This window comes from Staurois parvus, unplaced genomic scaffold (genome assembly GCF_062004578.1).
Source record: "Staurois parvus isolate SC_StPar_1 unplaced genomic scaffold, SC_StPar_1.0 ptg000287l, whole genome shotgun sequence".
Taxonomy (NCBI): Eukaryota; Metazoa; Chordata; class Amphibia; order Anura; family Ranidae; genus Staurois; species Staurois parvus.
The window spans coordinates 3162893-3187111 of NW_028318083.1; the positions used below are offsets into that span (position 1 = coordinate 3162893).

The following is a 24219-nucleotide window of genomic DNA, read 5'->3' on the forward strand; positions in this document are numbered from 1 at the left end:
ATTTACATCCTTTTTTCGCACAATTTCCTGACAATTTTGAGAAAAAAACAATATTTTTGACTTTTTGCTATTAAACATGTCCAGTAAAAAAATTTTAAAAATCTAATTTCATCATAAATTTACACCAAAATGTATTCTGCTACATGTCTTTGCTAAAAAATAATAATCCCAATATGTGTAAATTAATTGGTTTACATAAACGTTATAGCGTTTACAAATGGTGGTATATATATATTGGGATTTTTATTTTTTATTTTTACTAGTAATGGTGGCGATCAACGACTTATAGCGGGACTGCGGTGGACATTTTGACATTGGGGGAACTGATTTGGTGCCACTGACATCCCCAGTGACACCAATACAGTGATTCGTGCAAAAAAAAGCACTGACACTGTACTAATGGCACTGGGCAGGAAGGGGTTAACATGAGGGGCGATCAAAGGGTTAACTGTGTGCTAGGAGTGTTTTACTAGGGGGTGGTGTCAGTGTGCTTCACTGTAATCACACTGCTGTGGATAGCTGTGCTGTGAACCCAAGCTGACAGGGAGAACTGTTGGTAAACAAAACACTTCTCTTACCTGTCGGAGATTCTTGGAAATCACCAAGCGCCGGCAAGTAATCACCGGCCAGGACCCAGTGATTGACAGCCACAGCTGCGAATGGCCCCCACCCGGAAATGCAAAATCACGTGTATATATATATATATATATATATATATATATATATATATATATATATATATATATATGTGCCGCCCTGTAGCAGTATTTCTGGTTATAGGTTAAGCTGGCCATATACAGTTTTGATTTTTTTCAAACGTGCACAGGTATTATGAAAAATCTTTTTTCAGAACATTCTTTCTTGCCATCATTGAGTCAATTACAGTTGGAAGAAAAAGTATGTGAACCCCTTGGGATTATCTGAAGTTTTGCATGAATTGGGCATAAAATGTGCTCTGAACGTCATCTAAGTCACAACAATAGAAGAACACAGTCTGCTGAACATAATACTACACAAACATTAGATGTTGCCATGGTTTAATTGCACATAACATGTAAACATTCACAGTGCAGGGAGGAAAAGGTATGTGAGGCCCTAGCTTAATGACTTCTCCCAGAGCTAATTGGAGCCAGGAGTAAGCCAACCTTGACTCCAATCAGTGTGATGATATTGGATGTGCTGCTGACAGCTGTCCTGCCCTTAAAAAACACACACCTGTTTTGGGTTTACTGGTTTCAAGAAGCACTGTCTGATGTGAACCATGCCTCACAGAAAAGAGCTCTCAGAAGACCTACGATCAAGAGTTGTTGACTTGCATGAAGCTGGAAAGGGTTACAAAAGTATCTCCAAAAGCCTTGATGTTCATGTGTCCATGGTAAGACAGACTGTCTACAAATGGAGAAAGTTTAGCACTGTTGCTACTCTCCCTAGGCGTGGTCGTCCTGTAAAAATGACTGCGAGAGCACAGCGCAGAATGCTGCATGAGGTAAAGAAGAATCCCAGAGTGTCAGCTAAAGACCTACAGAAATCTCTGGCACATGCTAAAATGTTTGTTGACACATCTACAATAAGGAAAACATTAAACAAGAATGGAGTACATGGGAGGACACCACGGAGGAAGCCATTGCTGTCCAAAAAGAATATTGCAGCACATTTGAAGTTTGCAAAAGAACACCTGGATGTTCCACAGCACTACTGGCAAAATATACTGTGGACAGATGAAACCAAGATTGAGTTGTTTGGGAAGAACACACAACACTATGTGTGGAGAAAAAAGGCACAGCACACCAACATCAAAACCTCATCCCCACTGTAAAACATGGCGGAAGGAGCATCATGGTTTGGGGCTGCTTTGCTGCCTCAGGGCCTGGAGGGATTGTCATTGATGGGAAAATGAATTCCAGAGTTTATCAAGACATTTTGCAGGAAAACGTACGACCATCTGTCTGCCAACTGAAGCTCCGCAGAGGATGGGTGATGCAACAGGACAATGACCCAAAGCATACAAGTAATTCAACAAAACAATGGCTGCAACAGCACAGAATACGCCTTCTGGAGTGGCCCAGTCAGAGTCCTGACCTCAACCCAATTGAAATACTGTGGCATGACCTTAAGAGAGCGATTCACACCAGACATCCCAAGAATATTGCTACACTGAAACAGTTTTGTGAAGAGGAGTGGTCCAAAATTACTCCAGATCGTTGTGCAGGTCTGATCTGCAACTACAGGAAACATTTGGTTGAGGTTATTGCTGCCAAAGGAGGGTCAACCAGTTATTAAGTCCAAAGGCTCACATACTTTTTCTTCCCTGCACTGTGAATGTTTACATGTTATGTGCAATTAAACCATGGCAACATCTAATGTTTGTGTAGTATTATGTTCAGCAGACTGTTCTTCTATCTTTGTGACTTAGATGATGTTCAGAGCACATTTTATGCCCAATTCATGCAAAACTCCACGTAATCCCAAGGGGTTCACATACTTTTTCTTGCAACTGTATAAATGTATCTACTCTATATCATATTAAATAATTGCCTCTGCATTCAATTATTACTGGTTTTAGAGATAACTTAAGATTTAGGCTGTGAAGGGCATGTGAGACTGGCTTAGAGCCCACTCCCATATCTGTATCACATGATGCAAATATGAGAAGAAGAGTCTCGCACCGCTGGTATCATCCACAAGAAACTTTACCAGAGACTGCGCACACAGAAAATGGTTCTGCCATAGTGTTCTGTCTGAGCAGTCTCTAGTAAGGTTCCTTGTGGATAACACCAGCTGTGTGCAACCCTCTTTTTCAACTGGCATAGAATAGCATTATTCCCTTAATAATTATAAGCAGATGTCCAGAGCACCCCAGCCCCCTTATATCAAATGTCAAGAACCCCCCCACCATCAGTAGTCAAGAGTCCCCCACTCTCCCTTACATCACAGTGCAGCCCCCTTACCTTGTGCTGCTGCCTGGAAAAAGCTGGGCACACAGTTAGGAAGCAGAAAGTGCAGGGTATGGAGGAGGACCAGAGGAGAGCTGGAGTCAGCTGGCAGAGTCTGCTGTATGCTGAAACCAGAGGAGAAGGAGAGAAGAGGGTGCTGTGGCTTCACAGAGAGGCACAGGATTTGTAGGAGGAGTTCTGTCCTCCTCTTATGCTGCTGACTGCTAAGATGGGGGGGACAAGCCTCTCTGTGGCTGCACAGACAAATGCAGGACCTGCTGGAGGAGTTGTTTCCTCCTCTCTACTGCTGACTACTGAGACAAGGTGAAGGCAAAAATGAAGATGGATGCCGCCACTGCAGGAGAGTTTCGAGGGCCTCATGAAATGGCCTGGAGGGTCGGATCTGGCCCGTGGGTCTTGTGTTTGGCACATGTGTCATAGACGTTACAATCTGATCATACAATTGCTATATAATTAACTTTAGGCTTACCAAAACTGTATGTAATATGAGGTTTCAGAACTTTAGCTCTGAAAAAAATAATCAGCATATAATTTATGAAAACAGACAGGGATCTGGAATTAAGGAGATTCCCTACTAATCTCCATAAATCAACTGATAATGCGAGTTCTTTCTTTGCGATAATATGAAGACGAAATAAAAAGCAAAAATGGGCAAAAGTATATATTTATTAATAATAAAAATCAATGCAAAATGGTAATTTAAAATATAATTGGTGATGATAAATAATAATTAACCGCTTCCCCTCCACGAGCCGGCAATCACCGAGTATCACGGACGGAGAAGGGACCTGTATGTAAGCAATACAGATCTCACCCCTGTCAGTTCCGGCACACTGCTTTGTATGGCGCTGTATAGCAGAGCCATACAAAGCAGTGTGCTTACAGTGTAAAACACATACACATACACAGCACACAGTGAAACGGCACACGATAACCCTTTGATCGCCCCAGATGTTAACCCCTTCCTTCCCAGTGTCATTAGTACAGTGTCATTGCTTTTTTATTAGCACTGATCACTGTATTGGTGCCACTGAGGATGTCAGTGGCAGTTAGTCAGTTCCCCCCCAGTGTCAGAATGCCCGCTGCAGTCCTGCAGTCCCGCTATAAGTCGCTGATATATTACTGGTATAAAAATAAAAAATTCCAGTATATATACCACTATTTGTAGACACTATAACTTTTACGTAAAGCAATTAATTTACACATATTGGGATTTTTTTTTAGCAAAGACATGTAGCCGAATACAGGTGAAACTTGAAAAATTTAGAATATCGTGCAAAAGTTCATTTATTTCAGTAATGCAACTTAAAAGGTGAAACTAATATATGAGATAGACTCCTTACATGCAAAGCAAGATAGTTTAATCCGTGATTTGTCATAATTGTGATGATTATGGCTTACAGCTCATGAAAACCCCAAATCCACAATCTCAGGAAATTAGAATATTACATGCAATCAATAAAACAAGGATTGTACATAGAACAATATTGCACCTCTGAAAAGTATAAGCATGCATATGTACTCAGTACTTGGTTTGGGCCCCTTTTGCAGCAATTACTGCCTCAATGCGGCGTGGTATGGAAGCTATCAGCCTGTGGCACTGCTGAGGTGTTATGAAAGACCAGGATGCTTCAATAGCGGCCTTCAGCTCTTCTGCATTGTTCGGTCTCATGTCTCTCAGCTTTCTCTTGGCAATGCCCCATTGATTCTCTATGGGGTTCAGGTCAGGCGAGTTTGCTGGCCAATCAAGCACAGTAATCCCACGGTCATTGAACCAGGTTTTGGTGGTTTTGGCAGTGTGGGCAGGTGCCAAGTCCTGCTGGAAAATGAAGTCAGCATCCCCATAAAGCTCATCTGCGGAAGGAAGCATGAAGTGCTCCAAAATCTCCTGGTAGATGGCTGCATTCACCCTAGACTTAATGAAGCACAGTGGACCAACACCAGCAGATGACATGGCTCCCCAAATCAACACAGACTGTGGAAACTTCACACTGGACTTCAAGCATCTTGCAGTGTGTGCCTCTCCATTTTTCCTCCATACTCTGGGTTCTTGGTTTCCAAATGAGATGCAAACGTTGCTCTCATCAGAAAAGAGGACTTTGGGCCACTGAGCAACAGACCAGGTCTGTTTTTCTTTAGCCCAGATAAGATGCTTCTGATGTTGTTTGTTGTTCAGGAGTGGCTTGACAAGAGGGATACGACATTTGAAGCCCATGTCCAGGATCCGTCTGTGTGTGGTGGATCTTGATGCACTGACTCCAGCCTCAGTCCACTCCTTGTGAAAGTCCCCAACACTTTTCAATGGCCTTTTCCTGACAATCTTCTCCAGGCTGTGGTCATCCCTGCTGCTTGCGCACCTTTTTCTTCCACACTTTTCCCTTCCACATAACTTTCTATTAATGTGCTTTGATACAGCACTTTGGGAACATCCAACTTCTTTTGCAATTACCTTTTGAGGCTTTCCCTCCTTATGGAGGGTGTCAATGATGGTTTTCTGCACAACTGTCAGGTCAGCAGTCTTTCCCATGATTGTGATTCCTACTAAACCAGACTGAGAGACTATTTAAAAGTTCAGGAACCCTTTGCAGGTTATCTTAATTATCTGATTAGAGTGGGACACTTTGAGCCTAGAATATTGCACCTTTTTACAATATTCAAATTTTCTGAGATTGTGGATTTGGGGTTTTCATGAGCTGTAAGCCATAATTGTCACAATTATGACAAATCATGGCTTGAACTATCTTGCTTTGCATGTAATGAGTCTATCTCATATATTAGTTTCACTTTTTAAGTTGCATTACTGAAATAAATGAACTTTTGCACGATATTCTAATTTTTCGAGTTTCACCTGTACATTTTGGCCTAAATTTATCACAAAAGATGGCCTGGTCAGGAAGGGGGATAAAATCTCTGAAGGGCAAGTGGTTAAATCTAACTAATGATTCAATTATCTAATCAAAATTAATGGTTACAAATTCAAACCAGCAATATTATCAAATATTAATGAAATAGAACCAACTGTCAGCAATGCAGCGTAGTAAACTGTCAGTAACTCAGCAGAATATGACAAAGGCTATGCAAATTGACCACCTGATCTCTCTACAACCAGATAATCAAAGCTCAGAGTTCACATTGGCATGAACTGATTTAGAATACCATACACAGGACAATCCAATAAGCTTAGAATCTAACTGAGGTCAAGAACAAATGTTCTACTAAGTTGTCTACTTTGCTATATATCTCCTAGATTGTAAGCTCCAAGGAGCAGGGCCCTCCCAACCTTCTTGTATGGAACTGTATTGTTGCTGTATTGTCTCCCGTTATATTGTAAAGCGCTGAGCAAACTGTTGATGCTATATTAATCCTGTATAATAATAAAACCCAACTAAACCACTGACTAAAGGCTAAAACTCATCTATGGGGATATTCCAAAGAGAATCCTCCCGCCCCCGAGAATTGAAATGAAGATAATTTATGCTGCAGTTAAAATTATTTCAAATCATCTCTGGTGCTAATCATAACTGATATGATACTAAAAGGTATAGCTGCAGATATAAGACAAGCATAAATTGCCTGTAGAAACATGAAAATTATACATTACCAATATAGATTCTATGGTATCAGTGATGTCAGCTTTTGGTCAGCTCACTTCTGTGTGTGTGTGTATGTCCGTCTATTGCCCCTTGTCTCCCCCCTCCTTTGTCAGCTTCTAACTTTAATCACCCAAAAAACCTAGGCAGGCAAAGCTTATCTCACCTAACCATTACATCACTCGTGGTGTCATGTTCATTACTAAATTATTTCAATTACCTGAAGGGGGCAGTATAGGATTATCTTGGATTTTTCCTACAACCTCCTGTGCCATGTTAGTGGTTGACCTGTAACCTTCAGTTTTTAGGAATGCAATAAATTTAGGAGGTAGTCGCTCTTTTGAGAGGACTGGTTAGACATATTGGGACCAATGTCACTTAAAATAATATATTACTTAAGTGATTATGAAAACATTTCTATCAATACATCTTAAACTTAAGAGATAGTCACTCTTTTGACAAGGTTGGTTAGACAAATTGGGACTAGTGTCATTTAAAATAATGTATTACTTAAGTGATTATGAAAAACTTTCTATCGATACATCTTACAGACATTCGCTGAGTTCATTTGTACTGAGATTTCTTGATTATCTAAATTCTTTCATAGTATACAGATGCTGTAATATAATATAATAACCTTAAAATAATTATTTATACTATTGAAAACAAAACCAATTAATATAGATAAAAGATAGATAGAGAGAGAGAGAGAGATTGAATATAGTAATATAAAACCCAAATGACTTAATTTAGTAATTACAAAATAAATAAAAAATAATCCTGTCAAATAATAATAACACTATATGCAATGTACGTACATTTTAATATGAACTCTTTTACAGATGTTCATGGAAAAAACAAATCAATCAAGACATGGAATCCTCAATTATTCTTGCAAATTAGTACCATTGGTCAGTTCTGTCTGGTACCACTATACCCCCTCCCCCAACAACCCAACCCTCCCCCCAGAATCTGGGAAAGTATGCTGTAAGAAACCAAGAATGTCTGGTGTTAGAAATTTTGTTCAGAAGCCATGAAAATAGAATATGAAGAACAAAATGGCTTCCAGCATGCCCATGTTACATTATGTAGAGATCATAAGTTCATGCCTTCCAGTTTAATTCTGTGAGCACTGAATAGTTTCACCAGAGGACCTACGTGAACCAGTCTGCTTGTATCCAGTCAGACAGGCCCTTGCATTACATAAGTGTGGTCAGGGGCGGACTGACAACTCATGGGGTCCCCCGGGCAATAGGGGATCATGGGGCCCCTGTGTCCTTGCCCACACTCAAAGCACACCCAAACAAGACTATAAAAGGTACCAGGGGCATTTCATGAGGCCCCGTTTTGACCCCGGGCCCTCGGGCAGTGCCCGAGTGCTCAAATGGTCAGTCCGCCCCTGAGTGTGGTACATCTAAAGGAGATTGCACAGTCAGATTGTAAAGTGTATGGTGGGCCTATAGGGATTTCTCCTTACCTACTGTCACCATGTCAATGATTTTAGCTGACAGAGAATATAAGGAAATTATAGAGGAAATCTGTAGCAGGGTCACATACAGCAATAAAAATATGCAGAGTATGGGAAGTCTAGAACCCCCATCAGCTATTGCTGGCAGACTGTGTCCCTGCTGAAGATTTATCTTTGTTTCCTGTCCCATGACAATAAGTGAAGGTAAACCACTCTAGCAAAGAACCAATATGCAGTAAAAACCCTAATGATTGCTCACTCTATACAGAAGTAAAAAAAAAAATAAAACAAAAAAAAAGGTTTTCCTGGACTTCAATATTTAAAATTTTCCTGTTCCTCTAAAAACTCTTTATGAACTACTTGTATTAATTTGCATGTTTTGTGTGGAATGTTCTCCAGCATACCTATTTATTAAAGAAGTAAGCAGTAGAATATAAATAGGGGAAAAATAATTTAGTTTGTGCTCTGCAAAATCTTTTGTTTTATCTCCATAGCAGTTTAGACATCAAGGGAATATTAAAGTTTTCCTTTGTGAGAGACCCTACGGATGTGTTTATAGTATGCTAGCGTCTGGGGAATAAGATCTACGTGAGTCACTTTATGCAGTCTGCAGGAGAAAACATTTATCTCAGTGCAGTGCAAACAGTTATGTTACGCCAACACAAAACACTTTACCTGCACAATAACATTTAATTATTTACCCACCCAAAACCTATGTTTAGAAAGCTACCAAACTAAATATAATGGGTAATTTATTTAAAAGTCTTTGGCAATGCATCTATGAGATAGGAGACATACGGTAATCAGAAGTAATATTTCAGTTTTTGATAAACGGTGATAACATACTTACCAACAATATGATCCCGACTCCCTGGATGTTGGTAACCCTACCCCTTTTATCTGCCCAGTTTCTGAGTGGTCATGCCCAAATTATTCCTGCTTCATAGGTTAGTCCTACCCAGACCCTGCTTCTAAATATGTGTATATGTGGAGATCGCCCATCATTCCCACATTATGAATGGTCCTACCCAGATTACATCTATAAATATGTTGTAACTGCCCACTTGTGGCCCCACCCCCCACAAATGCCTTTTGAGTTACTGCTCATATGCGAGAACTCAAAATTGATGCTGTGATCCCAGGACATGTTGCAGGACACAGCATAGGAGAGACAGAGAGCCAAGATGGGAGATTGTCCTGGCAAATTCAGGACAGTTGGTATCTTTGTTTTTCTTTTTAGAGAAAACTCATGTGCTGAGATATCTACCACTGCCATCCCAAATCCAACCCCAGGTTTTCAGAAGGGGTGATTCCAATTTCACCTCTGCTTCTTATCATAAAATTCATATAACTTCACACCAAGTACTGAGCACTGTTTTTCCTATAAAAAAAAACCAAGGGCCTAATTTACTGAAGTGTGAGACAAGGTACTCATAGATGCCCATGTACTCACATACACGGCAATATAAAGTTCTTCAAAATTACCCTTGAACTTTTTTTTTTCTATATCATCTGATTTTGAGAAACTGTTGTACAATATAAATTGTATTTTGCCAAGAACTATGTACAATATGGCTCACTCTTTAGCTTTAGTCTAGAGGAAAAGAGAAAAAGAGTGAATAATAGGGGGCAAAGTGGTAAAGAATCTGGAGGATAACCAGATTGTGATAGATGTGAAGCCAATGAAGGATAGTGCAGGGTAATAAACAAAGAATAGACAACTGGTAGAAGCATAGAATGAATTAATACAATGAAAAGCAAAGGGTGAATGGATGAAAGAAGAAAAGTAAATGAATGAAGTAGGGAAAATGGAAATATGAGAAGTAGGTAGGAAGATGTAGTCAAGACCGGTTGGTCCAGTCATAGGTGACTCTACATGATGAATGTAGAGTAAAAGAAGAAACAATGACAGGGTAGGAAAAGTAGGGGACTAGTATTGTCTTCTAGGGAGAATTTCACCAGCACAGCAAGGATCACCAATATGGGTTCACAAGTTTGAATGAACGATCACTTAGTTATAGCAAGGCAACGTTTCGGAGTCTCACAGGACCCCTTCATCAGGCATGTCCAGGAGTGTTTGTTATTTTTTTTTTAATTTAACTTTACAATCATTTGAACAAATCATGACAAACATGGATGTTGAGACCTAAGACCCTGTCAATAAGATAACTATGATCATGCAATACCAGAATAACACTCTACTACTAATTCTGAGTCTCAATTTTTCCTAATCTCTTTTGTTTTGGAATAAAGACTATTCCTGTCCACTTTAGCTCATCTATGCTGTTTTGTCTCAAAACTGATTTTACTTACTCCACCTATTTTATTTGGCAAGCTTTTATTATTAATGTAACCAGAGCACTGTTATGTTATTATGTAACTCCAACATTCAACATTTTTTGCTTCTATTAACAAAATCATATACAGTGTGTAAATTGCTTGTCACACACTTATTGGATATGTAATCAAGAGATAAAGACCTTTTTTAATTTCTTTATTTTCAAGACTTTTTCTTTGATTAGCTCTGAATATGATCTATGTAATGACACAGAGGGAAGGAAACCTCCATTTTTTTCTTTCCTTCACCTTCATAGTATCCCTCTGTTAAACCAAATTCCTGAATAAGATATCTTTCATCATGCATGGGGTGACTTTCACAGATTATTATCTTGGTTGCAGATTTGCACTTCTCTATAGAAATATCAGGTGCAGAACTCACTGAGAAAGATATAGATTTAAACCTCGCTGAAGTGAACTGGAAAGAAACTAATAACAAAACTTCAAGCTTGCTAAAAACGTGTTATATTCCAAAAGTCAAACATATTTCAAATGATTCAGGGTCCATGCACACTGGGTTTAATAATCGCTGCTTCTACATGAATTTTGTGTTTGGCCTGTAGAAGCAGCTCAATGTTATCCTATATGTCCATGCAGGGGTGTATTTACCACAAGGCATTTGCCTATGGCGGCATTTTTCAGGGGGGGCACCACTGCCTGTTGGAAGAAGGAATGGAAGGGACACACGCGGCATGGGGACCTGGTGGGTTCTGAGAGATGCTGTGGATTTCATGATGGTGTATGCACAGCCAGACTCTAGTTCCTGGGGATGTCCGGAGCTGTGAAGGTGAGTGTCTTTCTCTCTCTCACCATGGGAGATGGTGGCTGGTGTATGGGGGGCAGTGGTAGTGGAAGGCTCGCGTGAAGGGCAGGGGTGTTCTTGGTCAATGTCAGGTTCTTTCTGTGGGGGAAGGGGTGCCAATTTTTGGGTTGCCTAGGGCAGCACAAAGCCTAAATACACCCCTGTGTCCATGCACATTAGAACGTTTAGAGGCATATTTTAAGCTCAGTGTTTAGAGGCAGGAAAAAAACTGTTCTGGTTTGAGAGTGGTTTTCTAGCAGAACAAAATGCGGAATACTCCTAAACTCTTCTAAAAGCTTGTAAACATGCATAAACTTGTGTACAAAAATGCTTTATATGAGCGTTTATTTTTTTCTGCCAAAGAAACTGGCGTTTTTTTAAGCCTGGTGTGCATGGGCCCTCAGAAGTGTTACTGTGATACGTCAGGAAATTGAAAACATGTTTTAAAATGTTTATTTCTTATTTTCTAGGCCATTACGTTCGGGATATCTGCATCTATGGAACAGGGGACTTACAGTGGTTAATTAATGCCAATAGTATTTATGCCAACAAGTTTGAATTGAAATCTTATCCTCCGACACTGGAATGCCTAGAAATGAAGATACGAGAGCGATCACTTAATCAGAGCGAGGTCACTGTGCAGCCTGACTGGTACCTCTAAGCAGTACACTGCTGGAAAAAAAAACTGAAGAATTGATAAAAGTGCTCTAATATGGATATGACACACAGAGTACATAACTATCTCTTAACCACTGTCCTTAAAAGGCAATTTGAAGTCAAGAAGCAGATACCATCAAGCAGCTTCCTCCTTTTAAGCTCTATTATTCACAATGCTCGTACCATTATATTTTCTACTGGTGTTATTAAGCTATGAGCATATTATGCTGCTATTAGATGCAGTTCCCATGAAATGGATTGTATCTAAATTATACCGTCATTTGGTTCATATAGTGTCAGTCTGCACACAGAAGAGGAACATATTAGCAGTTAGATTTTATGAAAAGCATGGCCTTCGAATGCAGCACAGCAAGGGAGTGTTCAGACTAAGATGACCAACAGATCAGAAAGCATCCAGTCTTTGTACTGTAATTCTACCAGGCATTATAAACTCCATTTAGGAGTAGTTTAGCATCCTCACCCATACCTTTTGTCTACATAAATCATAACAAATGTAGAAAAAAATATAGCATGTTGCATTTTTGTTCTGCAAGATTTAGTCCTCATTCACACTGGACGTTTTTACAGCTGCCGTTTTTGGCTTTTGGCGTTTTTTTCTAAAGCGAGTAAACTCCCCAGCATGTTATCCTATGTGTCCAGGCACACATAGACTGTAATCAGCATTTTTTGGCTGGAAAAACCCCCCACAACTAGTGGGTTTCTAGAGGAAAAACGGGGCAAACCAGCGTTTTTGAATTTTTTTTTGTAAAAAAAATGCTAAAAACTGCAAATGTGAAAAATTGTGGCAAAATGTTAATGCAAAAATGCTAAAAAACGCTGAAAACCCCACGTTTTTAACATGACTTTACACAGCTAATGTTACCAGCGGTATTACAACGCCCAGTGTGCATGGAGCCTTATTGCCCATTTTACTTAGTTAAAGCCAAAATGTAAAGTAAAGTCATAGAAGTTGATTTACTAAAAACAAATAGGCTGGTCACTTTGCAAAGGATGTTGCGCTTTGCAAGGGAATTTTCCCCAGAGCTTAGTGAATGAGGTGAAGCTCTGCTGACATTCATCATCCAAATATGTGTGAACAAAAATGCTGTTATTTTTTTTTAATTCTTTTCCTTGCACTTGATTGGGTATTCTTTGCAATGTGAAACTGCACAACATTCACTAAATTCTGGGGAAGATTTCCTTGCAAAGTGAAGAGTCCATTTCCCTTTAGTAAACCAATCCTACTGTCCCAGATTTATGAGTATAATAAAATCACTCATGATCAGGGGCGGACCGACAACTCATGGGGCCCCCGGGCAAAAGGGGATCATGGGGCCCCTGTGTCCTTGCCCAAACTCAAAAAAGCCTACGAAAAAGGTGCCAGGGGCATCTCATGGGGCCCCCTACTGACCCCGGGCCCTCGGGCAGTGCCGCGTTTCCAAATGGTCAGTCCGCCCCTGCTCATGATCATAACACTGTTCTACACATGAAGGGTGATAGACGCTTGCCTGGTGCCACAAAATTCACTGTCCTATCTGGCTGTACCTGAGCTCACAGACTGATAAAATGCATATGTTTACCACTGCATATGAAAAGTAGCAGGAGCTGTCAAATGCTACAACAGTGCTTCCATCAAGGAAAACATTGAAAAAGTATGTGTTTTATTTGTCGGTTTTATCTTTTATATGCTTAACCTTGATCTGTATCACTGTAAACAAGCAGGTAACAAAGTAGGCATATATAGCACATGTACCAGTTTCAAAGTTTTAAATCAGAAAGACAAATATAATGTTAAAAGCATACAAACAGTCCAATACATCAAGGGCTAGCTCTAAGTTCCTGACATTAAAACTGTGAGCCTCGTCATTTGACAGATATTTGTGATTTGCCCCAAGGGCATAATTTAAATTATTTCAGCTCCACCCATAGCTTCTCCCACCTCAAGCAACCAAAATTGCCATTGGAAACGAACACAGAACATTTGCTTTAGAGCCTTACCAGGAATAAACTGATATTTAGCTGGTCTGTTGGTCAAGGCCTGCTTGAAGTATGTATGCACTCTGTACTTCATCAGTTATGCATATTCATAGGAGGCAATAACTACACTGTGTACTAGTGACCATCCCTCCACTGATCAAAAAAATTGGCTTGTAGTTGGCAGGAAGCAGTAGAGACAGTGCATGGAATCCCATGTCAGTTGTTCCATCATTGATTTGCCAAAAAAGCTCCTTAGCAAATTTAGTTCTCCAGAACAATGCTAGAATTATTATTTTCTAAGGAAGTTGGCCTACCTTGTATATCTCCAAATAGGTGATAGGTCTTTTTCCTGGCGAAAATGTTGGCTTTAGTGCTGCTAAAATAGAAGGATCAGTTTAAAGGAGACGTAGGTCCAATAAGCACTGGAGGGGCAGAGCAGAGAGCCCGTGACTGAAAGCAACCGGCTCTCTGCTCACTGAAGACCTAGAACTGATCACTCAGTTCTCAGTGTAGAGGCAGCGGGGGAAAGATGCAGCATCGATCCTAGGTGAGTATAAATGTTTGTTTTTTTGTAATCCCAAATTTCTCTTTTAACTGCAGCTCCACCAGCAGCTTGTGCTTACCTTCCCTTCCCCTCACTGATGCTCTGTTTGATCTCCAGAAATGAAAAAAATGTTCTGGTGTTTCCAGTTATATGGAGCATGTAACTCACTCCTTTTTTGTCCTACATGACATTGCTGATGCTTGGTTATTGACTGTTCAGTCACTCAGTGCTCTGGCATGGAATGGAGGGAAGCGAAATTTCCCCTGGAACTTAAACAGGGCTAACTCTGCTCACTCCTGGAAGCAAATAAGTATTAGCTGATGGTGCGGATGTAGATAAAGAGAACCATGCCCTGCATGGGGAAATACATTGGTTCACTAGAATGTTTTCTAGTTATTAACACAATGTAAAGAAAATCTTGTTGCCAGAAAGTATGCCAATCAATGTATTTAGCGTTTATGAGGGGTCTCAATGTAAAGTATATTTCCAGTTTAGCAGCCGAATTGGGATAACACCTTCCTTATATTTGTTACATGTCCTCATTCACATAACATAACTTAAAAAATATCCAAAAATTGCAGCTTGCCTTGTTTAGATGCCTGTCCTTGTGAGACTTTGTCTGTTTTTTAGGACAGATTCACTCCAAGCTTGTCCAAAAATCCTTGAAGTCAGCCATAAGGCATTCTCCTGAAAAATGCCTAAAAGGTAAGCAATACTTACAAAAATTGTAAAGGGGTTTTCTAAAATTTAACTACATAAATGGAAATATACTTTAAAGCGGAGCTCCACCCAAAAGGGGAAGTTCAGCTTTAAGGACTGCTCCCCCGCTTCCCATTAAGGATTGGCACCTTTGGGGGGCTGGGGGGAGAGAGGGTACCTGGATTTGCTCCCACTTCCAGTCCAATCGCCTAGGCAATCGGAAGCGGAAGGTGTCCTGTCTCCCTCCCTCCCTGTAGTCTTTTGGGACATGTTACAGCGCTACTCTCGCATGCACAGTGGGGTGCCCACACTGAAGATGCCGGCCTCCTGGAATACAGGACGGCCGGTGAAACGAGCTGCGGGGGACACACCATGGGACCGAGGGACAGGTAAGTGGCTGTTTTTTAAAAGTCAGCAGCTACAGTTTTTGTATCTGCTGACTTTTATTTTTGGATAGGTTGAATGGAGCTCCACTTTAAGTCTCAGTGATGTTATTGACTTCTTTTGAGGGGCATTCATTTTCCAGAATGTTGCATAAAAGAGAACTATGGGCTTTAGGAATAAAACATTATACTCACCTAGGTGGATAAAGAATCAATCCAATGTGGCATCTGTCCCCCACCGGCTCTGCACAGAGAACTGAGCAATCAAACAGTGATTGTTCAGTTCTGTCCTCCGCTCTGACCAGAGAGCCGTAACTGTCAGTCTCAACTGTCAGTCTCCGGCTCTTCCCATCTCACTGGAGCATCGACTGTAGAGGGAGCCAGAGGAGCTGGCTCAGGTGCTCAGTGGATCACTGAGAGGCTGAGCCAGCTGCTAATCCAGTATTCTGTGTGGACTGGCTCTGTCTTCGCTGTCAGCAGAAAACGGGTCACAGGAGTGCAGAACTAACTGCATATCTGTGATCCAGAGAAGTATAGCCAAAAAAGCTTTGGCTATGCTTCTCCATTAAGCACTCAAACCCTTACAATTAAAATAATGTACTAGTTTCAGTAACACAAAAATAGATTTTAATATGATAATGTGGCCACAATGAATGATTAGGTTTAAAAACAGTGCAGCTGTTTTTTTGTTTCCTTGTTTGTATTTTTTTTTCTTAATTGATACTACTGAGGATAAATATAAGACTGTTAAATATTGTACTGTAGTTCACATTTGATAAGGCAAAGTGATTCTGGTATTTTCCAACCAATGTCACCTGAATCATCATTTAATAATACGTAAGCTATTCTGATTTTTATCACTCCACTTCTTAGTGTTTGTATTCCTCAAACATTCCAGAATGCAGTTTGCATTCTGTAAATAAGTGGCATACACTTTAAGACGTACTGGTATCCACTCTGGGCAATATTTCTTTCTTAGCCATTGTGCTTTGTATGAAAGACATTCATGAGACAACATAATGTGTTCAAAGCTGCACTTTTGTAGTACACTGATATTGCTGCTGCAAGAGAATATATTTACTTTATGACAATTGACAGAAATATTTAACAGGGATTTTATTAGCAAAGATTTATCAGGGCATTATGTAAATTATACTTAAACTAAAACATCAACATGCTTATGCAAGCACATTACAGTATCAGAAGGACTCTTACCAGGGAAGTGCAAGTGCTTAGATTACCATTATACACTCACATATTTATTTCATCGCAAAAGGCAACAATACATTTATTGTATTACTTTGAATATTTCATTTAAATAATACATACATTTCTATTCAGTGTTCACATCATTTAGTGTCTTTTTAATATTTTTTTTATTATAGTGGTCAGTGGGTGTTGTAAAAACTTAAATTAAATCTGAAATTGATTAAAGATATACCCTATAGTCAGTGATTACCAGGGCTTTTTTTCTCAAAAATAGGTGCAGGAACTTCCCCCCCCCCCTTCTTCTTAGGTAGGTAAACTACTGTAGGTATACACACTTTGCACGCTTATACACATATACACGGTTTGCACATACCTGCAGCAGACTCCCAAACCTGCTTGTCACAGGCCATTCTGATTGGCCAGACCTGTTAGCCCAGCATTTGGCCATTGCAGGAAAATTTTGGAGGCATCTGCAAGTATGTGTAGACCAGGGGCGGACTGACCATTCGAGCACTCGGGCACTGCCCGAGGGCCCGAGGGCCCGGGGTCAGTAGGGGGCCCCATGAAATGCCCCTGATACCTTTTTTATAGGCTTTTTTGAGTGTGGGCAAGGGCACAGGGGCCCCATGATCCCCTATTGCCCGGGGGCCCCATGAGTTGTCAGTCCACCCCTGGTGTAGACACTTCCTGATTCTGTTAAAATAATAATTTTAAAAATGTTAATTATTATCTTATATATAAAGTAGGAGAAGACCCTACAACACGTTGTCCGTTTGTTGTTTGTATTTACCTCTTGTAACAAAGAACTTTGAGCCATGGATGCAAATAGAAGCACCTTTTTAAAAAGCCATATGAATCAGGAATCATAGAATATTTTAAAAATGTTAATTATTATCTTATATATAAAGTAGGAGCAGACCCTACAACATATTATCTGTTTGTTGTTTGTATTTACCTCTTGTAACAAAGAACTTTGAGCCATGGATGCAAATAGAAGCACCTTTTTAAAAAGCCATATGAATCAGGAAGAATATCATAGCATGAAACAGATGTTATTTACCAACATCAAATCAAAAACTCCTAGATGTCAAAGTGGCACTATGAGGGTTGATTTACTAAAACTGGCGAGTTCAAAATTTGGTGCGGCTGTTCATAGTAGCCAATCAGCTTCTAACTTCAACATTGTTTAATTAAGCTTTTAAAAAAAATGGAATCTGGTTTCTATGCAGAGCTGCACCAGATTTTGCACTCTCCAATTTTAGTAAATCTCCCCTCCTAGGGTCACTGTGCCACCCAGCATCTGTAAATCGCTCCGTTAAATTTGTACTAATATTACGTGGCCTTATGTGTGTTATTTTAAATCTGTGTGCAGGGTTAAAGGCATGGAAAGATGAACGGTTATGTTGACAAGCAACCGACTCTACAGTTAGGCATAATTTTATGCCTCTAAATAACTTATTCTGCCTAAATTAGAAGGTCTTTTTAACCCTTGCCTCTTTATTCTGCTGTACTCAACTCTTTAAATCTGCTTCATGGGAATCCAATATTTAAAAAGCCAGTGTGATACTCACAATTATCAGTGGCATTTAGCTGAACTTTGCATTTACTGGTTGTATGATGCTCACTGATTGTATGACAGTTAACTAACCACACAATTTGCACTGAATCACATTTGCAGCATTTCTGTAATGCAATCTCCCAGCTGTCATACATGGTGTTAGGTTTATTCTCAGCAGATTGCATTGTAGTCTTACATCACACATATTACATGCAGCTTATTTAGTAACAGAGCAAATAGCATTGGTTAGGGTAACTCAAAGCAAACATTTAGAAAGAATTCTCATAGCCTTTCACATGTCTGTCAACTCATTTCATCTGCTAAGGTCACATTTCCAAGTGCATTGAGAGTTTTGTACCATTGTTTTAATAGTACACTTCTTCCCCATATCTTTTTGCCTTTTTATCTTTATTTTGTTTTCATGCATATTTCCCATAGGAATACATTGTACTGCATTTTAAACATGATTTATTCCTGCATATCAATGCATGACTTACCACCCATATGTAAAGAAAACATGTTAAAATACAAAATTGAAAGAATGATGAATGGTTGACAATCAGCATATTGCACTGCATCCCTGTCAAAATTATACAAAGGAGAGCTTGACGGTGCGTAATGATAGTCAAAATAATCTTTTAAAGATTTTTACTATTTATTTATAGCAATAAAATTTCATTGAATACGAATAGTTACAATGGACTTGACAATCACAACACGCTTGACTGTTTCCTGCGGTGCACAGACGATGCTTCCCAACATGTTTTGCCCAACCTGGGCTTCCTCAGGGGAAGAGAAAGGCTATCCACAATACAGTCCTTGGGACTATGCTGCCAATATTGTTCTTTAGAACAAAAACAAATGTTGAATCAAAAGCACAAGCATCCGTGTGATTGCAGAAGGTACATAAAGGACTGAATTCAAGTTCTGAGCCAAAAGATGGCCACTTGGGTGATTTCTAAATATCGAGGCTGTGTTTAACCTTCACATCTTTATGGATTCAGTGCTTGAATTCGGCCCTTCATGGTGGGATTTCATCTAATTTTGGGCAGATTTCTGCTTCTTTCCTGTCTTGTCTCTGTGTCAAAAAGGAAAAAAGCATTTCCCCAATAGAAACTTAGATGGCAATAGTAATAAAAACTTGATAGAGGTCCTAACGCTTACATAATCTAGTTGAAACTAAAAAAGCTAATGTCAGTCCTACTTTAAAATGAATAAAGTGGATCAAAAAAATAATCAAAACACTTTTTTTTTAGTTTTGGATAGAGTGTAGAGGAGTTAAAGCATACGTCAAGGCAAAATAAAAACATATGCAGTCCATCAATTTCCCCATGTTTTATCCCATTAAAATGCCTGCAAGTACAGCAAAATACCTGCTGATCTGCCAGAAATGCTCCCAGCTCCTAATTATCTATAGTATGTTGACAAGACACATTATTTTTTAGACTGAGTAATGTCAGTCCTGCCCATTGTCGTTTGCTAAACTGCTCAACCTCTCCCAATGTCTTCCTATCCACAACCCTTGTAGTCCAAGATGAGAACAGAGAGGGATAAAGAGTCTCTTTGCAATAACATTGTCTGGAAGTACAGAACAGCTCTGTGCAGCAAATAGGAGAAGTCCAGTGTTAGGGATAACATACACACGTACATTTCTGTGACGTCTTTACTTCTACCTGTGACAGCACTGGGGAGATTTTTCCTTGTTTCCTGTACCTGTGATATCCATACCAGAAAGGGCGGTTCAGGCATTACTGGACCAGGAGGGTATAGACAACAATAAAAGCCTAGCTAGAAGTTCCAATCCTTCCTCATCCTACTGAATATGTGTTTTCGTTAAAAAAGAAGTGTTAGGATAAAAAAAAAGCAAACATACATACTATCACAGATGTTGCAGCATTCATCAGATGCTGCAGCTGTCCCCCACTAGCTCTGCACAGAGAACTGAGTGATTGCTCAGTGTTTAGGTCTGCTCTGAGCACAGGACATTGACTCTCTGCCTCTCCGGGGCTCATTGGAGCACCAGGCTGTGGAGGGGGTGGGAGCGGCTGGCTCAAGCTCTCAGCAACATGCTGAGAGGCAGAACCAGCTGCTGGTCAGGCATCTGCCTGTATCCCTACATTATTGTTGGGATCCCTGCAAAGCCTGGACCGGCTCTCTGATGTCAGCTGACAGCAGACTTTAACCTGAATCTGGGTTTCAGGAGTACACAATTAAGTACACTCCTGTGACCCGCTGGAGAAATATAGCCAAAAGAGCTTTGTCCATACTTCTCCTTCAAGGAGAATCCCCTGCTTTTACAGGATGTGACATGAATCACACCAGTGGAGTCACTGACAGAATCTTTCCTATAGGAACACCTGACAGGACCTATATCCACAATTTAAATGAGAGGTTTTGGCTGGATCCTGGCTATATGGCCCTAAAATGTGGTTCTCAGGAGTTGACGCATACCACTGCTATGTTGTGTTGCCCGAAACTGTATTGATTACATGGCAAAATTGGCAACCTCAATTGTTGCCAATCGTTGATACCTATCATTTTGATTTTCATTGTTTATCATTGATCAGACGTTTTTAAAACACATAACTGTTGTTTTGTTACAGTAACCGTTACAAGTATTTGAAGTGAATCACTGGAACGTACCATGGTCAACTGCAGTACATTACCTTTCCATAGACTAGGCTATTTCATTTCATTGTCTTTGTTAGTCCTACTACAGTTGTGTGGTACTGTGGAATTTTAAAGCTCTATACATACTATAGTGATGCACTAGAATCAAGCTTTTCCTTCTTTAGAATCCAAACTGTGTACTGCACTGAGTAATCAAGTATTGTTTGACAAATGGACTGTTTTATTTTAATGACTGTAATAATTATTGTCCATCTGCATATATTTATTTAAATTCTGTAAATCTGATGAATTTATAATGGTGAAAAATTTAACCATAATAAAGTGTTTACATGTTTTATGAAGGAAATACATTACACAGTACATATACAAAGCATACATATTTAATCAGTTTTGATGACTGAAACTGTTGTAGCACCATTTGGTATAGGGTGTTATACTGTGAAGTGGCTTTTACTATACCTCCAAGCATATCTCCAAAGAGTTGCAAATTGCACTTGTGTTGTAGAAGTCCTGCATGCTGTAAATGTTTTAAATATTAATTGCACAGTTATAGTTTTTTTATTAGACATTCCATCCTTCATCAGGTTGAATTGTAGAGCTGTCTGCTACAAAAAGACTATGTGCCTCAAGAAAGCCTGACACTTGTCTGTGTCACTTTCAAAATGTAATGGCTGATACAAATTTGCTGATACTATTGTGAGTAATAAAAAAAATACTGAACAACAGACATTGTAGTGCTCTCTTAATTTCTTTAGCTTTCTACATCACCCAAATCCCACACCATCCTTACATGTAAATAAATAATAAATAGGAAGCTGGGTTGAGATTCTAACCTCATCTTCTTCCTCCTCTTTAGTTTTTCTATTGGTCAATGAAGCTGTGCATGACACAAAAAGAGCAATAGCAAGTTTTAGAATACAGAAGGTGGTGGGCCAATTCTTACATGCCAGAAAGTCCTGGTATTTCGGAGTCTTAGGAAGCTGAAGTGAAAAAATGACCTTCTTCATGGTGTCTGACAGTTTAGGTATGTATATTTACTTTAGTTTTTCTTTAGTTTTAGGTGAACAAGGTGTCTCCCATTTGCATGGATCTTATTTTGCAACATACAGTATACAGGTACCACAGATATTCAATAATGGTCATGTATCAAATATTAATCCAGCCACTCAAACCTGCTTTGTATGCCTACCATATACAGTACATCTACTCTAAAATATGTTACATGACCTAAATTCAAGCTATGGAAATTGTGCCATTTTTTTGACTCATGCAAGGATGTGAGGGGAAACTGCAGGCCACATTCCAGCTTATCTGAGAACCTTGTGCCACATGTTTTATCTACCAGGTGTGTCTAAACTGAGCCAACCTATTACAAAAACTAACAAATCAAAATAAGAGTATAGTGAGCGCTCCTAAAGATAGCTGCTAAAACACCAAGAGGTTCCAATATAGCTCTAAATGATCAAAAGAAAAATGAAGGGTGTAGCGCTGTGAAAAATAAAAATGACCAAGTATTTAAAATAGTCCACATATGTAATAGCCATAAACGCATGTGAAGATCATAAATGAATGAAAAAGTCTCAAGACAGTAGAAAATGCAGCAGATTGACTTGTGACTCCAACCGATAGTAAAAAATGCGCACTCACCGGAAGCGCATGGATAATGCACATAAATATAAATCCTCAAGGTATACTGGACAATCCGGTGAACTTTTCCCTATGGTGCAGTCATCAAGCCGTTAAGGAAGTATTTGAATCCACTGGTTCCAGAGGTCCCCTTAAGGTTGGTAAGGTGATCAGCCTGGGTGTGGGGCTCCTATTCCTCCAGATATGCTGGATACTAACAGGTACCTGTGGGCTTAATAGCTCCAGATAGGAGCCACAAAACAAGTGCCCATAGTGTAGTAGATTATAAATCTTTTATTGTAGTACCGCATAAAACAGACAGAGTATAGTGGTGAGCAGAAATAACACACTATACCTTAATTAAAATAGCCGCCCGGGCTTCCTTCCAGCTCCAGGCGGCAGTAGTGTCATGTGCTGTCTGGTTCCTCCTATGACACTACTGCCGCCTGGAGCTGGAATGAAGCCCGGGCGGCCATTTTAATTAAGGTATAGTGTGTTAGTTCTGCTCACCACTATACTCTGTCTGTTTTATGCGGTACTACAATAAAAGATTTATAATCTACTACACTATGGGCACTTGTTTTGTGGCTCCTATCTGGAGCTATTAAGCCCACAGGTACCTGTTAGTATCCAGCATATCTGGAGGAATAGGAGCCCCACACCCAGGCTGATCACCTTACCACCATAAGGGGACCTCTGGAACCAGTGGATTCAAATACTTTCTTAACGGCTTGATGACTGCACCATAGGGAAAAGTTCACCGGATTGTCCAGTATACCTTGAGGATTTATATTTATGCGCATTATCCATGCGCTTCCGGTGAGTGCGCATTTTTTACTAACGGTTGGAGTCACAAGTCAATCTGCTGCATTTTCCTCCGTCTTGAGACTTTTTCATTCATTTATGGTCTTCACATGCGTTTATGGCTATTACATATGTGGACTATTTTAAATACTTGGTAATTTTTATTTTGCACAGCGCTACACCCTTCATTTGTCTTTTTATTACAAAAACTAAGTCAAGAAATATGAATGTGCATATTATATTGAGCCTCAAACTAATTACATATTAAAAGACACTTTTATTGTAGCATAGGCAGAAAGATATAATTATCAACCATTTGGCATCAAAACCTTTATCCTAGCAACAAGAACATTTTATTACCTGTTTGGGTGACACTCAATTGTTGACCCAAATGTCAGTGTGATACTTTTCTGGGAGCATAATGGACAATTTGTAACTGTTAGTGGACCCACGGCAGAAAAAAATCTAATGGAACAAACATAATATATAAGAATGTGAGGACGTAAGGCTGAATTCAGCTCCCTTGATTGTGGCTCTGCCCCCTCCGGCAGCACCACTGTTTTTGAATGCATGGTATGTGCGTAGATACACCAAAGAGGTCTCTCTGGCCTTCGGCATCTGGCAGAGCCCTGCAGGCATTTGCACATGTGCCAAGCAGTGTACCATAAAAATTGCCATGTTTTAACTTTTAGAAAGTTGTAATTTGCTCCAAGTTCTGTGCAGCCACGTCCTGTCTACATGCATGTGCTCCAGAAATAACTGCATGTCGTTGCTTAGGATGGACTTCCTGATGGTGACAATAGTGGAACATGCCTGCACAGCCACTGGAACTCCACTGGAAATGAATGTGACAATGCAGTGAGGGCAATCAAGAGACAGAGAATTTGGGGTGTTATTTTTTTAGGTGTTGAAATTGAATAATATTAATAAAGATAATTATAACTACGTAAAAAAAATAAATACATAAAATATGTAAACAA

At 39.7% G+C, this 24219-nt stretch overlaps 1 protein-coding gene across 2 annotated transcripts in view; it reads left to right on the plus strand.

Moving 5' to 3' along the window:
• Positions 1-21534, plus strand: part of LOC149458323 (N-acetyllactosaminide beta-1,6-N-acetylglucosaminyl-transferase-like) — an 81570-nt gene extending 60036 nt beyond the window's left edge. The window contains exons 3-4 of one of the 2 annotated variants that reach the window (XR_016313441.1): positions 11622-15034; positions 20782-21534. Coding sequence is in view for 1 of the 2 variants with exons in the window: in XM_089682181.1 (XP_089538307.1) it covers positions 11622-11812 (191 nt within the window). In the remaining variant the exon portion in view is untranslated. Of the gene's footprint in view, positions 1-11621 lie in introns of both variants that reach the window. The other variant, XM_089682181.1, reaches the window with a different exon arrangement.
• Positions 21535-24219: the final 2685 nt, after the last annotated feature.